Genomic DNA, 20505 nt, shown 5'->3' on the forward strand with positions numbered 1-20505 from the left:
AGCGGGGGGCCCGCCCGGCTTCGCTCCCCAGGGGATGCCGGAGGGGGAATGCTCTGTCCGCCCCTGGCAAAGAACGAGCGGCGAGATCGGGGTCGATAAATCACAGGAAAGGGGAGCCAGGGCTCTTGGTGTTGTGAGAAAAAGCAGAACAGAAAGTACCTCGTCTTCGACCAAAATAATCTCAGTAATTAAAAAAAACAACAAACAAACAAAAACAACCCAACAGAAACCCTACAATTTAATTTATAGATGACAAAAAACTTTTTACCTTACCCCAAACTCTAATTTCAGGGTAATTTGACCTTCACCACCTCAACATGAGTGGGAGGTCAACATGTCCAGGTATCCCTCCACGCAACGTTCATGTCCCACCTTCTATTAAGGCAAATATGAGGAAGGAGATGTGATGGGCACAGACCTCCTGCAGAAGCTGGAAGGAAATGTTAGCAGTGGCATTAGCCATTCTACTCTTTTTAGTGACCGAAGTCCCAGGTGTCAGATGAAGGCAACAAGAAAAGGGACAGGCCACAGGAGGAGCTAGGACAATCATCTGATCTGGGGCCATCTCAGGAGCTGCCATCAACGCGGTGGCAGCAGCAATGCTAAGGACCAGAGAGAAGTCACTGGCAAGGCAGCCACAGCATCTGCATTGTGAAATAGCAAACATTGTCTCTGCAGAAGGCTGAGAGCGAGAAGGCTGACATCACCTAACTGACCTCTGCACCCCTCATTGTGTCCCACCAAGTAAAGCTTCCTCCTCATCCTCAAGCAGACCGACTGAGCTATCAGAGAAGAAGTCCTCCAGATCCTGCTGCCTCGTCTTGGACTCCAGAACAGTGATGCGCTGCTTGAGCTTCTTCTGAGCATCGTTGTACTCTGTCAGGACCCGGCCAAAGCGGGTGTGCAGTGTGTCCAAGTTCAAGGCCAGACTGTCCAGCCTCTCCTCCATGCTCTTCCCTTCAGTGCTTTCCTCTGTAGCTGACTCATCCAGCAGCCCTTCCTTGATCAGTATCTCCCGGCCACGCTCCTCCAAGATCTTTTTGGCATCAGGATATTCTGTGACTGCTTCCATAAGATCTTCCTTTGACAAGCAGAAGAGGTCAGAGTAGCCCAAGCTACGGATGTTGGCTGTGCGCCTGTTGCCCATTTTACTGCCTTTAATGTTGAGGATGCTGATCTCACCAAAGCAGCTTCCTGCAGTGAGCAAAGCATACTGTGTCGTTCCATCATCTCCCACCACAGCCAGCTTCCCCTCCTTGATGATATACATCTCTTTCCCAATGTCTCCCTTCCGGCAAATGTAATCCCCTGGGCTGAACACCTGAGGGCGAAGCTTCAGCACCAGCTCCACCAGTAGATCTGCCTCACAGTTCTGGAATATCCTCACCCTCTTCAGTGTCTCCAGGTGGACGTTGATGGCAATCTCTGCCCTTAACTTATCAGGGAGATTCTTGAGAACTTCCCGTTCATCTACTGCTTTCTTGTTGGTCCACACGTAGTCAAACCACTTGATGACTTTGGTTTCCATGTCTTTGCTCACCTTGTGGAACTGCATGTAGTGTTTGACAGCATCAACTTTTGCCTGGAACTCTGCCCTAGTGGCATTCATGTTGGATATCATGGATCCCACATTCCCCACAATAGTGGCAAAGATGAGGACACCAATGAGGAAATCAAAGATCACAAAGAGGTATTCCTCATCAGTCACAGGGGGAGGGGTCTCTCCGATGGTAGTCAAAGTCAATGTAGACCAGTAGAGACAGTAGACATACCCCAGGGTCAGATTACTATATTCAGGGTCTGTGATGTTGGGATAGACCCAGGTGTCCTTTCCAAGCCCTATGGCCTTGGAGATGGCATAATATATGCAGGCGTTCCAGTGGATGATGACCAGGATGTAAAGAACCAAGTTGCTGATGCGGAAGATGTTGGGGTGGCTGGTTCTGGTCTCGGTCCTATCGAAGAACTCAAACATGCGGGAGAAGTGCAGCAGCCTGTTGAAACGCAGCTCAGGGCAGTGCAATCCCACAGCGAAGTATGCCAGGTCTGTGGGCAGGATGGAGAGAACATCCAGCTTGAACTGTAAGGTGTGGATGTAGTTATCCCGTAACTTCTTTGTGTCCTTAACCAGGAGCCCCTGTTCCAAGAAACCTAACGGACAAGCATAGGAGAGAATTATCTTGCCTTATGTTCAACTCTACTGCAGGGTTTCTAAGGGCTTCTGAGAAACATTTGATGGGATGACGTGCACATGTATGCACAAGTACTACCAGTTCCACCTGACCTACTCCTGACCTACTCCATTTACAAGCTTTTGTTACCACTCAAGCCCTTCAACTGGCAAAAGCCACCTAAAGATACCACTTAGGGATTTAGTTTATTGCCATGAAGAAATGGGGACACAAAGGTTTCCATCCTCCAGATCACAAATTATTGCAATTCTAACAGAAATGTACAGCTACCTGCCACGTTCTGAGAACACTAAATTCTACTGGTTTTCCACTTAGGTAACTCATTAGCTGAACTGATGCAAATCAGAGATACAGACCTTCAGCTATGCCCGAATACTAACGGCAATGCAGGTAATCTTGTACAATTATTCAAAGGTGAAGATGGAAGCTGGGATGATTTCACTCTGAAACTTACCCCATTTCTCATTAAATTCTTTCTGTGGAGACTGCTTCCTATTAGCGAGTGCCAAGGGAGACAAACCCCTCCTTCTAATGGAGCTGTAGGTTAGGTGTCTCTCCCTTGCAGATCATCTCCACTTCTAGGGGATTAAAGCCAAGCACTCACAAGCCAGGGCTGTTTCTGCTTACCTGTGCGCAGGCGGATCACTATGTCCCCAACGTAGACAGAGTCTGAGACATAGTCCAACACCAGCCAGAGGATAACATAGGTCTCTTGCAGGTCATTGAAGCAAGCCCTGGAGGAAGGTCATAAAATAGGGTGGTGAGACCAACAAGTCTCCATATCATCTCCAATTATTACAGCTGAATATAGGCCGATCCTGAGGCTCCTAACTCTGCATCAGAGCTTGGCCATTTGCCCCTCTTCTCCTAGAAATTAAATACCCCTTCTCGGAAAACTCTGTTCTCCCTTGACCTGGGTAAAGCAATGTCTTGAAACCACCTCCCAAATGTACCTTACAGGTTTACCCCAAAATCATGGTTCTTTCCAACCAGGGTCAGAGGATGGATGCTCTGCCTTTGCACCATAGAAGTCACAGAGATAGCGGGGGATCCCCTTCCTTTAGGTTCATACCAGCCCCAGCACCACCAGTGTCATTTGTCTGATACCATCTGAGCCATGACAACCAGCTGAAGAGGAGGATTAGAGGAGACAGGGAGCCTACAACCTCCCAACTCACCTGGCTACGAGCAAGCACCAGTTATAGAGGACAGGAACTGCAATGACAGCCAGCCAACAGTAATACCAGTCCCCTGCAGGGTCCACCACGAAGATCTGCCATTTATTCCTGGAACCAGAGAGAAACCAGAGCTGGCAATGTATAAATAAAGGGCTAAATATAGAAAATAGGGTTGGAAGGAACCATCTGAGCCACATCCTTTAACCCTTGCACTGGACTAGCTTAAAACATAGCTGCAGCTTGAGTGCCAGTCTGTAAGATAAAACCAATCCCAGCACTACTGAGCAAAAATGTCCAGCACTGTTTAAGCTTCTTTATCCCTAAAACTGGGCTCAGTAATGTACCAGAAGAGGAAACTGTTCGACAATAAGCAAAGCCAGTGGCCTGCATACACACAGCACCCCAGTGACAGAGCCAGAAACAGACATTTGGAAGAGAGTGATCAGAAAACTTCTTGTTACATGACATTACCTCTCCCAGATGAGGTATGGATCCATGCCAGACAGATCTTAAGAAAAGATCAATTAAAGCAGGAAGGAAAGTGTTCTGCAGATCAGCGAGAGCACCAGGAGATGCCCAAGCCCCAGAGCAGCAACCCAGGGCAGCTGGCATTGCAATGCTGCCATCACCATGCTGCTGGTAGCTGACTGCCTGCCTGCAGCCTGCTCAGTCCTAGTCCAGCCTTTGAACTGCTCCCAAGTGTTTGATCCTGCTCATCTTGGGACTCTGAGATTAGATGTGTGTGCTCCACTTGCCAGATCTCACTGGAGAAGCTGGGGGAAGAGAAACTCTGCGGCTGGGCAGATAAGCTCAGTGGCTGCAGCCTGGTAGGGTAAAACTCCTCTTTCCCCTCCCTCCTTTCCCGCTTTTGAACACGGAAAACTTCCTCCAGCAATAAGGAAAAAACCAACCCGCTTGCCAACAGATTCCCCGTGCCCACCCCACTGCTTCTGACAGCTTCAAAAGCAAAACCTCTGCTCTGAAGTCTCCTTCCCCAGCGGCACAGGCAGCAGCACCCGCAGTGCCCAGAACGTGGGGACCAGCACTCGGCTCAAACCCAGCAGCAGTACTTCACATTCCCTCTGGATACAGCACAGACAAGCAGGCAGTCCAGCTTCCCTATTAAAAGTGCTTATCTTTTGCTCAGAAAGTGCAACTTCAATGTTTTTTGAGGAAGGGACTTTCTGGTCCCTGGGACACACAGCACCAACACATGGGAAGCACTGACACCCGCAGCCAGCCAGTTCTGTTGTGACACCCTCGGTAACGGTGTTGGTAATGGTAATCTTAGCTCTAAATCACCAGTGCTGCCCATGGCAGGTGGAAACCAGGGCTCTGCGTTAGCCCAGGAAGAAGGAATCTGGCTCTTCCTGAAGGCTTTGCAACCACGGAGTCTCCCACGGCTGTGAACAGCAGCTCAGAGTCACCATTACCTGCAGTTACTTACCTGTGTTACTGACCTGTGGAGCTGAGGACCAGGAAACAGCAGAAGTTACCACCGTGACCCCATGAGTCCACTGGCACCAAGAGCCCTTTCAGGGCATGCTTCATCTCCCTCTGATAACTAACAAGCTCCCCTTAACCTCACAGGGCAGAACAGTTCTTTCCATGACTAGGAAAGACCCAGATACAAGGCTCAGATCTTTTTCTCCTACAGAAAACAATTATTTCTCGGTGTTTTAATTACCATGTATAATAGCAGGGTACAGAGGAGTCCATGAGCTTTGCCCTTTAATTAGCCAGCAGAAGAAAAGCCAGGTTATTGCTTTTCACCAGGAGTGTGAGCTGAGGAGATGAAAGGGCCGGATTTGAAAGAGCCTTTTCAGAAAGCTGCCGTCACAGTGTCTGCTCCCGGGGAGGCCTGGGCAAACACACTCCCTTCATCTCCCTTCATCCTGCAGATGATGAATAAGACTGGCAAAACCCCATGTGTCTGTGCTTGCTGTGGTCTCCTGTGTGGAGATCCCGCATCCATCACTTGGCTTATCCCCAGCTCCTCACGTGCACAAAAGCTAAAGGCACATCTCTTCACACACCCAGGGCTGGCTCTAAACACCAACCCTAGTGTTGAACTGCTCTGAAAATGGGGAGGTCTGCTAGCTGCCACAAGCCATGCAATGTGTGCTTCCTACTGGGACATGGACCAGGGGAGAGAAGGTCACATAGGTAATGGACAGTCCAGGTCTTTTCCACAGGGACAGACTACCAGGTCCTATGTGCCAGGCTGGCTGGAGAGGGCAGGGAGGACCCTTCCCACCACTGCATCCTACCTCTCCCTTTCCTGTCCCCATCCACCTCCATCAGCCATCACTGCTGGGAGTCCCCAAGCCCCGTGCATGGCTATCTCAAGCCAAGGACGGCTGTGGCCACAGGAAAGCGACCTTACTTTTTGTCTCCCTCCTCAGCCTCCTCATCCTGTAGATCACTGGCAATCCTGGCAGCCACTGCCTGGAACTCGGTGCCCTGGAAGCGCTCGAGGAATGGGTCTGGCTTTTGCTGCTCCTCATGCAGGCTCTTGCTTGCCCAATCTCTCAGCACCAACACCAGCCGGACTATCCTGGATGGGGGAAAGAGGAAGAGTCAGGAGGTGTCTGCAGAGCAAGGAGAAAGCTTCAGAACCAGCAGGGTGGCTACAGCTGAGAAGAAAACTCTCACAGTTCCCTCTTAAGCCCCATCATTTCCTTTCTCCTCCCTTGCAGTGATGCTCATTTGGTATTTCCTGAGGCGAGCAGCTCCAGAGAGGACACTTCAAGAGCGGAGCGAGGGGAAACGCAGCGTCCAGGAGCCTCCATCCTGAGCGGCGAGAGCCACCGCGGGACCCTTAAACCCTCACCCAGAGGTGGCACCATCAGCACCAGACAGAGCCGATGGGAGGGGAGGCTGCGGCGCAGAGCTCGGGGTGTAGGAAGTGCCTTCCCTGTCTCTTGAGGCGAGGGAACACAATGCGCAGGGCTGCGCTCGGTGCCCTCGTGGAGGTCCTCCTGCAGCAGGGGCTGAGCTGCGGGACACTGTCAGTGGCTAAAAGAGGTCAGGGAAGCTGAGAGGGAGCTGGACTGCTTGTTCCAGGCCCAACTGTGCAGGGCCACAAGCATCCATCAAAGGATGAAGGCAGAAATCCATCCTTAACTATTCTATGATTCTATGGTGCAGGACCAAGAATAGATGAGCAAGAGAGCTCACCCTGGCAGAGTCCCATGGCTCCTTCCTCAATCCTGCTGCCATTCCCACAGGGACATGAGGAAAGCCTGAGTGATGGGACAGAGGGAGGCTGCCTGCAATGGAAAGGAGCCTCCAAGCCCCCAGAGGTGGTGAAGCCATCCCTTCCTCCAGCCCTCTCCACAGCACAAAGAGCACCATTCACAGATGCTAGTCCCTGCAGCCACTGAATGCCATGTAGCAGGAGGGGATGCTGACCCCAGTGTCAAAGCCAGGTACAAAGGGCTCAGGTTCACGCTCAGGTACCTGGCCAAGGTACTCCTGCCTTGGAAAGCAGAGGCAGCCGGCTGCTCCCCTCCATTCGAGGGAGTTCCTCTCTGCAGCTCTGAGGTGTCGTCCTGGGTTGCGCAGGTCCTGCAGTGGGGAAAGAAGGGGATCATCAGCCACACTGTGCCATCGTGGCACCACTCACAGCCAGAGGAATGGGACGAGGCAGGTTGGGCATCACAGCCCTGCCCATGCCAGGTCACAGCCACACACAGAGCTGACCCTTCCCAACCCTGCCTCCCCCAACCCCACCAGGGACCAGCCTGACCTCCTCGTGGCGAGCCCCGTCCCCTCCGCTCGGGCTTGGCCGGGTGGGCAGGGGTGATGTGAGCTCTGCAGACTATTATTCTTGGCCATCATCCTCCATGTGAAGAGACCACGGGCACAAAGCCTGCCCCAGAGACCTGCATAGAGCAGAAGACAGCCACGAGTGCAGCCATGCAGGACACATCATGTGGTTTGAACGTAGAGAAACAGCACAGCTTGGGAAGAGAGGGTCAAACCCCGTGGGGTGTTTTCCACCACCAGCCATCGCTGATGCTGTGTTAAGTCTTGCAGAGCATTTCACCCTACCCAAGAGGTCTCACATCTGCCCACATCCCACCAAAGGTGCTGCAGGCTCCTCACTACTTTAATCTGCCTGAGTTGGACGTCAAGGTTTGCTATCTAAGGAGAGTCTTGCTGAGGTTCCTGCTGGCAGGAGCTACCGCCTGGTTTCAGAGAGCAGCAGAGAAGGCCCCACATTAACGCACAGAGGCTGCTGTGGAGCAGTGGGATTTCACCAGGGTTTGTGTCTCTAATAAGTGAGAGATGCCCACGGGGCTTGCTCAGCCCCAGCACCACACGCAGCCCTCGCTGCTGTGTTGTGCCCTACTATAGACCACACCACGCCAAAGCACCTCACAGAAACACAGACTTGCACGTACACAAACACAAAAGGCACACAAGCATTGCCCAGTCCCACCTCAACCACGTATTCCCAGCCTGCCTGCTCCTCCCTGCGCACACAGCACACCCTTTATACCTCCATTGCATGGAGAAGGCAGGTTCCTGGAGACCACACACTCATGCTCACACAGCAGAGGCTCTGCTTGGGGAAGGCAATGCCTTGTGCACCTCTACCAACACGCACAAAGACTCCATCCACACCACAAGCATAGGCACAGTCACGCACCCCGCGGCACAGTGGAGCCCCTGCTCAGAAGCCACCACTGCCCACTTACGAGCCTGGTGTCCCCCGAAGCCTTCCACAAACGTGTGTTGAGCTGCAAAGCCAAGGCAGCAAAGCAGAGCTGCTGCTCTCCTGCCCGTCCCCCTGGCCAAGCAGAGGAGCAGCACTGCTCTGGGGCACGGAGGGGAGGATGCACATGCATGTGATCGTCACTACACCCGTCCCCTGAGCATCCTCGACATCCTGAGCAGCAAGGCACACACAGAGCTGTTAATAGCAGCCAGCCTTTGTGTCTGGGGGATGAAAGGGGAGGAGGGAAATGTGCTGCTCAGGGATGCTCCATTTCCCTACCCACATATCCCTTTCTGCCCCTGTCACTTCCTCAGTGGCTGGAGGGACCCCAGACATCTCTCAGGGCAGAGCCCAGCAGGAGGTTGCAGCCATCCTGAGTGGGTCTGTGTCCAGTGGCTCCTGAGTCCCCAGCAAACCTCGGGGAAGCATCACTGCCCACCCAGGGACAGGCAGAGCTCGCAGACCCCCAGGTCATGCACACACGGAGGTGCATCAGGATTGTCTCCTGCACCGCCTGCTTCTGCTCGCTAGGGAAGAAGTGGACTAGATGATCTCCAGAGGCCCCATCCAACCCTAACAATCCTGTGATTCTATTTCACTGCCTCACGGGCTGTGCCACAGCTACTGCTCTGATGGAAGATCTGCACAAGTAGCCACATTTTAACACCCTCCCATCCATTTACCTCTTCGTACACTCAGGGACCAAACGTGCTGCTCCAGAGTCCCAGGGAAGAGAGCTGCAGTGTTTGAAGGTGATCATGCAATGCATCTTTCACCAATTTCTGCCCTTGTATTTTGCTCACAAAGCCATTCCAATATCATAACCAGTTAGAAAAAAAAAATTCATCCTCAAGGCAGTAAGAGGTTAATTTTTACTTGCCTCTTGCCTAATTAGCCCCTGCTGTGTGCATGGAGTCCTGCACCCTGTGCAAGGCTGATTTGAAAGCACTAGCACCAGGAGTCCCTTTGCTATCAAACGTTCACCTTTTATTTTCCTTCAAAGCTTATAATTCCACTTGTTCTGATACCACTGAAAACCCAGGCAGCAGGGAGCCTGAAGGAAGAAAGGGATCTTCTGCAGCCTTGGCTGGGCGAGCACCCAGCAGTAACGGGCACATTACCCTGCTCTTGTCCTCAGCACTGGGGAGCACAGACCAGGAGCACTGGCAGTGGCACATGTCCCCCTTCCACCTTTCCTTCTGCTCCCTGCCTGCTGCTGCCTCCAAAAGCAGCTCCAGGAGCTGCTCCCTCACAGCTCCCTCGAGCACCATAGGGCACAAGACATGTTATTTGCCATGCACATCACTGTGGCAGTGAGCCCAGGGGACACCCAGCTCTGCCACGTGTGCTGCCCTGGGACAAGGCAGAGCCGGGCGGAGAAGGCAGGGAAGAGAGAATGGAAATACATAAAGTCATCACACCGCAACACATGCGGAACACGCAGTCTTTATTAAAACGTGCATTTTATGGGTCAGTGTTTCCAGATTTAAACCTTACGTAGAAGTCACATTGGATCCCCTCTAACCTGCCTTTGAGAACACATAGAGTTTGATCATCTCTCCTCCAAATAACTTCAATCCTTGCTTTGAAGGTGGTGTGTCCCCCAGAAGGTCAGCCCTTCTCACCTTAAAATACAGCTTAAAGAAAACCCAGCACAAGCTGCTTCCAAAACATGTTTGCACCTCTTAAAGAAGAGAAACCAGCCAAACTATTCACCTACTTTCCTGGCACAAGTCACACAGCAGCAGCCCCTTCTACAGACCCTGTGTGCAAGGTCCCCTGGTCACCCTGACCACATCCCTGAGCCACAAGCCATTGGAACCACACCACACTATCCTGGCTCTCACCTGCAACATATCTCCGTGCTCAGCTCTCAGCCACTGATTCAGACCTGCAATTACATGTAGGACAGCTATTTATTAGTCAATGTCCAGCCGCCAGATTTACAGTCATGGATACAGGCAGAAAACACCCAAGCATCCATGTTTGTGAATAAGCTATTGGAACATCTGGGTGACCTGCACATGCAGCTGCAGTTACTTAGAGGTGGAACAGAAAGGCCCCAAAGCCTGCCCCCAGAGCCTGCAGGTGATGTGGTTCACATCTGCTGCGTGAACCACCAAAAGCATCTTAAATTCACCTCGGATCCAAGTGACACTAAACTCCACAGAAGGAAAGAAATGGCAAAGCTGTTGAACTCGGCTTGTTCTTAGCTAAAGAGCACCCAGGCCAAGGATTCCCCTCACCTGTGTTCTTGCACCATGGCTGAAGTTACAGCTTGGCAGCGGACCTGGAGCAATCCTGCCCTCTGGCATTGGCAACCTAACAAATATCTACTGCTGCCCAAATGGGCAATTTTCCACGGCCTGTCTGGTGCTATCACTGTTGGTTCGAGGTCTTATAATCCAGAGAGTCACCATGGGGAGGTTTCCCATTTAAATCTCCCTGGGAAAGAGCCAAGCTGCAGGATAAGCCCAGACCTCAGCGATTACAGTCTCTTTGGATTTGAATGTTTGCAAACATGCTGCTGAACTGCTTCCAGCAGGACAGGAGCCGAGATGGCTGCACAGCAGCAGGGATGGGAACTGCTGGCTCCTCCAGCTCCACACCTCTTAGAGCAGGGGCTATGGCATGGGAGACCTGGCAGTACCACCTCCACCAAGGAGCAGTTGCACAAGGAAGGGATGAAAACCCACCAGCAGTTTAAAGAAGGTTTTGGAGTGAAAGACGAGGAACAGACCCCCTCATCAGTTGGCTGAGGACTTTTAAGGGGTCAGAACTGGGTTATCCAAGCTGGGATCTAATCAGGGGACTGGGCCCACTGGCTTTTAGGACTGTTACAGGACCCTGTGTCCACAAACACTCAGTGCCTTGGGTTTGCATCTCCTCTGGCAGACAGCGTTATCCAAACTGGGATCTAATCAGGGGACTGGGCACACTGGCTTTTAGGACTCTTACAGGACCCTGTGTCCAAAAACACTCAATGCCTTGGGTTTGCATCTCCTCTGGCAGACACCCAGGGGCCAGAGGGTCTTCTGTTGCTTTGTGCAGGACAGACACCTCCTGTATCAGCCACAAGACCTGGGCTCTTCACAGCAGCTTCCTACGTAAGCACTGAGCCCATCAAACACACAAGGTGGTTGCTAGTGTACACAGAGCATCTGCAGCCACAGCCCAGCCCTGGGACTATGCCTGTTGGGCCGTAGCACCCCACCTTGCCCTGACACCCATCTCCAGCTTCATCGCTTCCCTCACCCACCTCTGATGCTAGAGCGTAGGAGAGGGATGGCACCTTCATTGTCATCGGGGCTTAAAGGACACAGATCCTCAGTGAAAAAAGCAGGGCATGGTCAGAGGAAACACATGGGTTCACAGGTTTACTGTTTGCAAGTACACGAGCAGGGATCCTCGCTCTGCCCTCAGCCACCCTGCCAGCGCTGGGCAGGACAGGTCGGGGCACAGGGAATCATCTCCTCATCCAGAGCCATGTGTTGATGAGGCAGGCGGAGATCAGCACGGAGTAGACCAGGGTCTCCTTCTGCCTCCAGGCGTTGCACTGCTCCTCCAGCACCCGCAGCCGGCTTGAGATCCTCGTCAACTGCAAGGGAAGCAGTGGGGATGCTGCTGTCAGACCTGTGCAGGACACTGGAGCACCCCAGAGGTGTGGGACAGCAAGGGACAGAGGGGTGGGAACTGCCATCTCCTCCAGGTCCTCCTTTGCTAAAGCAGCAGCCGTCTATCATGTAAGAGAACTAGCAGAGATCCTCAGCTCCTGAGCAGAGATCCTTCCCATCAGAAGAGTATCTGAGCCCTTTACTACCAGCAGACAGAGGGGTCTGGCTGTCTCCTGCAGCCTTACAGCCCCTCAAGGGCCAGAGCTTGATGGGGCAGCACACGTGTAAGTCCTCCCCTGCTTCCCCATCAGCAGCATCAGCTGGGATTAACTGGCAACACCAGCCCATCAGCACTGAGCAATGGACCCCCGGAGCCTCCTCATCCACCCTCTGATGGCTTTCCCAGGAAACCTTTCCAGCCCTTCACCCCCAGCTCACCTGCTTTCTCATTGCTGCCATCTCACTCATTCCAGCCTCCTCCAAGGCACTCTCTGGGGCTGGGCCAGCCTCCTGGGAGCTGGGGAAGAAAAGCAGAGATGCAGAGGGACAAACACTGCTCCAGAGGTGCCTCCCCCCATGCACGGCACTGCTGGGGGGGGCAGAGCCATGCAGGCAGCGTGCCCAGGATGTGCTGTCTGGATGCAGGAAACGCAGCACCTCCTCACCTCTTCTGAGCCCCCATCATGCGTATTTATACCCCTCCACCATGCACCCCCGGAGTGATCACAACAGAACATGACATGCAACAGGGAAAACACATGCTTGTATTTCCGTAAAGGTTCAACAGAGAGAAAACATTTACCAAGCATCCATCAGTCAGAGGAATTCATCGTATAAACCATCTTTAGAGCCAGTCAGGTAAATACGTATCACAGGGCCGATGCTGAAATGGAAGGATGATCTCACACACATCAGCAGGTGAGGATCCCACTGGTGGGAAGCGGCCATCAACTGGGGGCAACTATCTGAGCAAGTGCATCACCCAGCAGAAAACGGTCCTGTGTTTGCCAAGACAAGGATCTGCTCCTCTCTAGTATCTCCAGATACCACAAACTCACTTTCCCCACTCCCCTGACAAAAATAAAGTGTCACCTTTTGCTTCTATAGCAAATTTTACCTGCAGCTTGAAACATAAATGAGCAACCCAAGCACGCACCACTTCCTTCCATTCCTGGAAGCAGAGGCCACCACTGGCACTAGCTGCTGCACTGGCAGAGGCAATGCAGACTACAGATGTCCAGGGCATCCCCTGGAGACCCAGCCACTAAATGAAGTAGATCTACAGTGAGAAAAATGGAGATTTCCATGTTCAGACTGTTGTCTCTATCCTCAGAGGCTAGTTCTACATCAGCTCTTCTGCAAGCTCCCCTCTGCGCACCAATGGGCACAGGCACTTGCTGATACCATACAGGTTACCAAGCATCTAACACAGCTCCTTGGGGAAGAGAGGGTGTTTATTCCTGTTTGCAACCTGATGTTGATCTCACTGAAGACAGGCCAGGACACTGTGTGGAGATTCAGTGAATCTCTGTCTGAAAACACATTTGTGAGATAATGCTTCCATGTAATGTGGCTGCAGTGCAAAATGGAAGTCACAACAGAAAGGAAATCCAATTTCCCCAGCACAGAGCCCTTAAAAAAGGACACTTACTGCAGCTTTTGACTGAAAGTCCCGGTTGATACAGGTGAACAACCTTTGGAGTGGAGGCTAGAAACTACCTTCTAGCAACTCATCCCCTTCAAGAGGTCACTGTCAGGTAAATGCTCCATTCTCTGCCCAAGAGCAGGCTTCTCTTTACTAAAATCTCAGGATAAACAAGTCACCTCAGTCATTTTTTATTGTTATTATTGCACAGAGGTATAAAGTTGTTGTACCAAAGAGATACCACGTGCCTCTGAAATGATGTAAAGTACCAAGAAAAGGCATTTCAAGGTCGATAGCTTCAAAGGGAATGGGAGAGCTGGGGAGAGGTCTGGGACTCACCCCACTGCATTGCAGCAGCCCCGCAACCTACCACTACCGTGGTACTGTGGCCTAAGCCTCCTCTACTGCTGACGGGAGGAAGAAGGTCTCACATAGCCACTAACCAGATCTGCTGGCATGCTCTGACTTCACTTCAAACAAAAGCGACATTTGAAGACAGCCAGCCTGCTGTGGTTAAATCAGGGACAACACAAAGCACTATCCACAGGCTGGTGCCAGCTCTCTGCCTGCACCTCCACAGCAGCTGGGGAGGGAAGGCTGGTGTGCCACTGGTGATGGATGCTCACTCTCCTCCCTTTCTGCCCAGAAGCTTTGCTCAAGGAGAATTAGAAGCAGTTCAATGTTCCTCCAGGTGCTGAGCAGCCTCAGAGCAGTGCGGACACCTTAAGGCTGCAATGACATCTTTGAACATGTTAAAACGTACTGCTCTTATACAGGTGTAAGTGCTGTGGAGACAGTTGCTCCAGCACATCCAGAGAGACCGAGGTCACTGCATACCTGCTGCAGTGAGCACACAGGCATACTGCACCCAGCCAGAGGCACGAGTAACTCAGTGCAGCCAGTTAGTGGAAAAGGGCAATTAAGAGTGACCAAGATGCAGCTGGCAGCCTTCAGGAGAGGGTGTCTCGGGGCAGGACCTAAATCCGGCCATTCTGGATTTCAATCCCCTCTGCACATTTCTCTCCATCAAGGCACGCAGGAAAATTAGCACCTGCCTGGCAGCGCAGAGCAGCTGAAATCCCAACAGTGTCCCTGTGGTCACTCGGGGCACTGGTGTTAATAAGCTAAGCAGGAGGCACAGGCTGGGCTGGGTTAGCAGTGGCTGGCTGCACCCAAGGCTCCTGGGCCAGGCATCCAGAGCTGGCAGACAGGACAGGCAAGAAGGAGCAGCCATGCAGGACCATCCTGCTCCTGCACCGCGCAGCCTGAGGGTTACAGAGCCTGTAACTTAGCTTAGCAAGGCAAAGGTGAGCCCTTAGAATGCAGCGAGGTGGCTCAAGAGGAGCCGGTCACCTGGATGGCACTGGGTCTTGCAGGGAGCTCTGGACCCGGTGGAAGAGCATCTGGCCCAGGAGGTACATGGTCTGGAAGATGTTCTGCATGGAGTAGATCCTGCCTGTCCTCGTGAGGAGGGGGAATGGAGCACTGCACACGGGCAGGGGACATGGGTCCAGCCTGAGGTGCACACAGAATCATGCCTGTTATTGACTGGCCTTGTCCAGCACAGGCACAGCCTGGCGTTTGGCAGTGCCCTTCATCCCTTCAGCACCTCCAGGCATCTCTGGGCAATACCATCAGCACCCTGACCTCTGTATAACCAATAGGAGAAACCTGTCCAGCAGCCCCCATGCTCAGAGGCAGGCACCCAACGACTCCAAAGCCAACCATGGCTGTGTGATAACCAGACCTTCACCAGCTGCTCTCACAGGGATTGCAGAAAGCAGCTCTCCTGTCACCCAGGACAACCCTGGACTTGTAGGGGGAAAGGTAGCTCTGCTCTGAGATTAGCCAGAGACAATTCCTCCACTAGACAGTCTCTGGATCGCTGTCACTGTGCTACTTCTCACCAGCTACACTCAAAGAGCTGAAAAGCAAGTGTGCTCCTAGCCCACTCCATCTGCAAGGTGCCACAAGTTCCAACAACCCCTGTGGAAGCCCGTAAGCCCTAGTGCCTCGTTTCCCAGTGGTCCCCTGCCCATAGTCCCTAGTGCTTTGCCATGCTGGTGCTGGAACAAGAGAACACATTGCAAAGCACTGCGAGGAAGATGGACAGTGCCACAGAGATGAGGACAAGCAAGAACGGGCAGCTCCTGGGGCAATGGCCAGGCAAGGACCGACAGCTCTCCTGTGTGCATCTCAGCAGGGAGCTCATCACCCTGGAGACCCACACAGCTGCCTCAACACTGCCTGGTATAAACCCCTCTGACAGCAGAAGCCACATTGCTCTCGTGCAAGAGCAGGACCTGCTAGGCATTGTCTTGCCCCGATCTGGATACCCTCCACCTCAGGGCACTGACACCAGAGAGCATCAAAACAGCGCTGGTGACAGGAGATGCTGATCCCACCCGCCCCAGACGGCTCCGGGTTCATGCTCACCGCTCACGGTGCTGGCCTGGGCTGTGCATGGCCAGCATGGCACCGTCACTTGGAGCCTTCTCCCGCCGCGACTTGCTGTGGTGGTGGCCCTGCTGGCATCAAACACACCCGTGTTAGCACAGAGACTCAGCACAGGGTGAGCCCAGCCCTGTGTGCCCTGCCGTGCCCAGCAGCACAGGGAAGCACTCAGTGCGGAGAGCATCACATGAGCCCCAAACCTGGTGATGGGGAGATGTGCTCAGTGCAGAGCGAGTGTCACCAGCAAGGAGCCTGCTGATCTGATCTCTATTGAGATCAAAACTCCTGAGCTTAATGCATCCAGCAACAGCTCTTGAATCTCAGGGAGGTGAAAGCACTTCAAAAAGTCAGATCAACAGCTCCAGCTGCCAAACCAAGCCTCTGCCTGCCCGTGTCAAGGGCCTCTCCTCGGTTTCGCACAAGGTCAAGACCTGCTTTCAGCTCTTACACCAGAACCCTTTACGCTGCAATGATGAAACAGCTCCCTCTTGTACTTCACCCAGGAGAAGCAGCGGTTGAAAAGGGACTCTAAAAGTAGCAGGAGGAGGTTGTGGGGGGACTGCACTTACCTCAGCCTACCTCCTGCTCACAAAATGCGGTAGGAGATGTGGCTGAATCAATGTCCCAGCATGCAGGTGTGTGCTGGTGATGGGACAGAAAGAGATCCCACCACCCCTACACCCTCACCCCTAGGGCCTCGGAGGAAGAGGTCATGCTCTGGTAGATGAATTCTGGCTTGGGCTGGTAACAGACCTCTGGAGAAACCCAGCGCTGGGATTGCTGCCCCTTCCCACCACAGACAACCCCATCCACCCCCAATGCGGTACCGATCGCTTGCGCTTCTGGGAGCTTGATCTGCTGGTGACGGGCAGGTAAGGGGCATCCCCGCGGCACGTGGGCTGTGCAGAGGCTGGGGACACGTGCACCATGACAGAGGGAACCCCCCTTTGCTGGGTCAGCAGCATGGGCCTCAAACTGGCATCTGGTGTATCTACAGAGAGGAGAAAGGGAAGGGTTAAACCAGCCCGAATGCCCTCAGGACAGGGGAGAAGAGGGATGCACCCATACATCAAAAACCATGTCCTGCAGATGTGAGCAGCAGGACAGCCTGGAGAGGCAGGGGGCGGGTGACAGAGGGAACCCCCCTTTGCTGGGTCAGCAGCATGGGCCTCAAACTGGCATCTGGTGTATCTACAGAGAGGAGAAAGGGAAGGGTTAAACCAGCCCGAATGCCCTCAGGACAGGGGAGAAGAGGGATGCACCCATACATCAAAAACCATGTCCTGCAGATGTGAGCAGCAGGACAGCCTGGAGAGGCAGGGGGCGGGGAGCGGGGCTGTTTTTCCATGAGACAGGGCCACACATCCCTGCATCCCAAAGCAGGGAGCCTACCAAAGGCCAAGAGCATAGAGAGCTGAGGAAGAGATGTGGAAGGAGACGCCTCCGGGTTTTGCTCCTCCTCTTTTGGAACTAAGACCCCCTCCTGCCTCCTGTTGGTCACCTTTGCCCACCTCTGCCCAAGCATCTCTCCACCATCCTGTCCTTCCTTCCAGAAGAAAGCTGGCTGCAGTATCCACTCCTGTCCTCTCCTCTTGAAAAGCAAACCACTGGGGGCTTTATAAAGGGATCCTAGAATGCTGTAGTGCCCCACCAACCTTCAACCACCCCAAAAAACAACCCAGGACATCACCTGCAAGAGAAATCCTGTCAGGGATGTGCATCCGAAGGGAAGGAGGGACATCCTCTGTCACTGGCTCCTCATCCACAGGGCTGAAGCTGTCTGCTACCCTCAGTCTGCTGGGAACCTGCATCCTTTGGTTGATGGCTTCTGTGAAGGACACGTCACAGCGGATTCTGTTCGGGTCCGGTCCCCAAAACAGCCACATCTTTTTTGATGTTCTCAGCTTGCTTGAGCACCCTGGGGTTTCACACAGAGGAAGAGAGAGCTGAGCACAAGTGCTGGCAAGAGCTAAAAAAAATCTTCCGAATTGGCACCTGCACATGGGTAACACATGTGCTGTAAGACAGCTAAAACAGGCAGATACAACCTGCAAGACAGACACTGTCAGAGCTGTCCCAGAGAACAGGGTGTCCCACAAAGCCTCGGTGGTGGGAGCAAGGATGCAGGGCTGCTGCTGCAGGTGGAATTCCTGCCTGGCAGGGTGAGAAAGAAAGCATGAGCTTAGCACCTATTGCCTCAATTGATAGCAAGGAAAGGGCAATAGTTCAGCACACCTGAGAACAGTTCGATGTACCCTAAAAACTAGTGGGGAAAAAACATCCATCCAGAACTAAAGTTTTTTGGAGGGCTGGGAGCACGTGTTTGTGTTCATACACCTGCAAGGAAAAAATGAGGTTTTCTATAAACAAAACACATTTTGGTGGCAAGATTCCAGGTTACCCCAGGAAAACCTGAGCACCCAAACTCCTCCACACGCACACTGGCTGCAGTGTGCCCCAGGGCCATGCCCCATTCCCCACCCATCTCCTTGAGTGACCCACACCAAGCTGAACAAGATGGACTTGGCGCCCAGCAGAGCTTCCAGATGCTGAACCATCCTCCCAGAGGGGAAGGAGAGGCACACACCGGCTCCCCCAGGCCAGGAGGGGACCGGTGCCACGGGGGGACACAGACACCACATGAGGCTTTGAGAAGTGCCACGATGTCCCAATGCTTTCACTGAGCAACGCAAGCAGCGGACTATCAGTGAACGTTTTTGGTAGAATAGCCCCCCAAAAGCACCTTCCTGGCTCCCAGCACATGCACTCTATTCTTCCTCAACAAGCTGCAGCCGAGGAGAAAACCCCAACAAGTGAGGGCTGCTGAGGCAGCCAGACCCCAGTGCTGCCCCAGATGTGCCGCTTGCATGCAGAGACCCCTGCACCCTCATTGCTGCTGCCCTTGGAGCTCACCGTGCCCAAAAAGGTCCCCCTCTGCTTCCAGGTCAGAATCTCCACGGTAAGAGGGACTGGCTCCAGACAGAGAAAAGAGTTTTCCTTTTGTCAAGGAAGAGAAATGGGAGGAGGTGAGCAAGAGGGGTCCCTGCCTCCTCTGATCATGATCCAGGGTCTATATTTAGCAGCCAGGTCTCCGATGCTGCGTTTCCAGCCCACCAGGCTGCTCACAGCAGCACCAGCCAGGGCTGCCCACTGCCACCCTTGCTGCTGCTTCTTGGGGTGCCTTGGACCCTCTTTCCTGCCTCAGGATATCACTCAGGGGACAGGAACAGAGGGAAATCCCCGAGTCGCAGCACCAAAGCCCAAAGGACCACGGCAGACACAGTACCCACATCATGATCCTGTCCCCTGTAACTCCAGGTACATGAGGGTGGCAGAACCAGCTCCACGCCTGCAATAACCAGCACCTGCCTCACCCTGCTCTCTCCTCCTCTGTCATTAAAAACCTTCTCATTGAAGAGACAGAAATCAGCTGTGGCAATTTCCTACTTCCAGCCACACAGAGACAAGATCAGATCCTCATCTGACCAGCTCTGACCCAGAGGTGCTGCTGGAAACAGGGTGTGCAGGGGAACAGCAGCCCCTGGCTGCCCCACAGCTCCTCCACCACCCTGCCCAGACCCAGCATTAGCAGACGTGGCACCAACCCATGGGTGTCACAATACACACGCACCCTGCTTGCCCCCAAAACCTCAAATAAAATGGGGTTTTTGCAGGAAACACCCACTCGGGAGCAGGGCAATAAGCCCTAGGATGGTCCCGAAGCGGTGTCAGTCCCACAGCTGTGGGGACCATAGGGTTCCTCCTTTGTATTTCTGGTGCTTTAGAGGACCAAACGCTCTGTGCTGCTTTCTCAGCCTGCTCTCTGGGAAACCAGCATATATTAATAACAATAAATCTGGAGAGGGCACATCGGTTCATGTTCTAATCACCTATGAAACTGCTGCAGCTCCCAAAGAGCAGAGGGAGGGGAGGGAAGTGAGAAGCAGGTTCTGAGAGACTAAGCTATTAAGGAAAAAAAGAGATGAGCTGTCAAAACCCATAAGAACAAAATGCTTAAGTGGCTGGATTTCCTCTTTTAACTTTCTTTAGGGCTTTTCCTAGCTATTGCCAAGCAACCTCCCTTCCCTTGCCAATAGAAGACTCCTTCTCAGGCTCTGCTTTGGCACTTGTATTCGCAGCGACAGGGAATTTCCGGCTCACTAAGTCTTTGAGTAGGTTTAAGCCCTGCAAGTCAGAAAAACCTGCCCTGGGGAGGGGAAACCCCACAAACGCCCTCTCTCCATTCCTCCGCAGCCCGGGATGCTCCGTACAAGGCAGGAGGGGGTCCCAGCCTGGTCCAGCACCTCCCGCACCTCTCAGAATGGGGTGCTGGGGTGCGCGGCTCCCTGCTAAAGGCTCACTAAGTCTTTGAGTAGGTTTAAGCCCTGCAAGTCAGAAAAACCTGCCCTGGGGAGGGGAAACCCCACAAACGCCCTCTCTCCATTCCTCCGCAGCCCGGGATGCTCCGTACAAGGCAGGAGGGGGTCCCAGCCTGGTCCAGCACCTCCCGCACCTCTCAGAATGGGGTGCTGGGGTGCGCGGCTCCCTGCTAAAGGAGCCGCTTCGCCTTGGGGCCGTACCTTGTCACGACAGAGAGCAGTGACAGGCAGGAGAACGGCTTTTGTCACCCGCTCGGGTCCGGCCACGCAGAGCCGGGGTGACCCCTCAGCACCCCCGGGCCTCGGCTTAGGGATGC

At 53.4% G+C, this 20505-nt stretch overlaps 2 protein-coding genes across 2 annotated transcripts; both read right to left on the reverse strand.

The window, feature by feature from the left end:
* Nucleotides 1–727: 727 nt before the first annotated feature.
* On the reverse strand, nucleotides 728–11339 carry CNGA2 (cyclic nucleotide gated channel alpha 2). Its single transcript, XM_010019543.1, has 6 exons — nucleotides 11311–11339; nucleotides 6833–6940; nucleotides 5757–5927; nucleotides 3371–3478; nucleotides 2820–2926; nucleotides 728–2151 (listed from the first exon to the last, which is right to left on the reverse strand). Exons 1-6 carry the CDS (start codon nucleotides 11337–11339, stop codon nucleotides 728–730), a joined length of 1947 nt encoding a protein of 648 aa, XP_010017845.1.
* A 223-nt stretch (nucleotides 11340–11562) lies between these two features.
* FATE1 (fetal and adult testis expressed 1) lies at nucleotides 11563–17695 on the reverse strand. The gene is made up of 6 exons (XM_010019542.1): nucleotides 17500–17695; nucleotides 16637–16800; nucleotides 15792–15880; nucleotides 14709–14870; nucleotides 12149–12227; nucleotides 11563–11694 (listed from the first exon to the last, which is right to left on the reverse strand). The coding sequence occupies exons 1-6, from the start codon at nucleotides 17693–17695 to the stop codon at nucleotides 11563–11565; spliced, it is 822 nt and encodes a 273-aa protein (XP_010017844.1).
* Nucleotides 17696–20505: the final 2810 nt, after the last annotated feature.

Source organism: Nestor notabilis, unplaced genomic scaffold, assembly GCF_000696875.1.
Source record: "Nestor notabilis isolate BGI_N333 unplaced genomic scaffold, ASM69687v1 scaffold14318, whole genome shotgun sequence".
Lineage (NCBI taxonomy): Eukaryota > Metazoa > Chordata > Aves > Psittaciformes > Psittacidae > Nestor > Nestor notabilis.

What these genes read in the sequence shown, in the direction of transcription:
- FATE1 (XM_010019542.1), bottom strand. Translation starts at nt 17,695, where the DNA reads ATGTGGCTGTTTTGGGGACCGGACCCGAACAGAATCCGCTGTGACGTG. An exon ending in CCAGGCCAGCACCGTGAGCG is followed by an intron (nt 14,871 to 15,791) that starts GTGAGCATGAAC and finishes TGTGCACCTCAG; the next exon opens with GCTGGACCCATGTCCCCTGC. An exon ending in TGGCAGCAATGAGAAAGCAG is followed by an intron (nt 11,695 to 12,148) that starts GTGAGCTGGGGG and finishes CTTCCCTTGCAG; the next exon opens with TTGACGAGGATCTCAAGCCG.
- CNGA2 (XM_010019543.1), bottom strand. Translation starts at nt 11,339, where the DNA reads ATGAAGCTGGAGATGGGTGTCAGGGCAAG. An exon ending in GGCAGGAGTACCTTGGCCAG is followed by an intron (nt 5,928 to 6,832) that starts GTACCTGAGCGT and finishes TCCCCCATCCAG; the next exon opens with GATAGTCCGGCTGGTGTTGG. An exon ending in GCTGAGGAGGGAGACAAAAA is followed by an intron (nt 3,479 to 5,756) that starts GTAAGGTCGCTT and finishes CTCTGGTTCCAG; the next exon opens with GAATAAATGGCAGATCTTCG.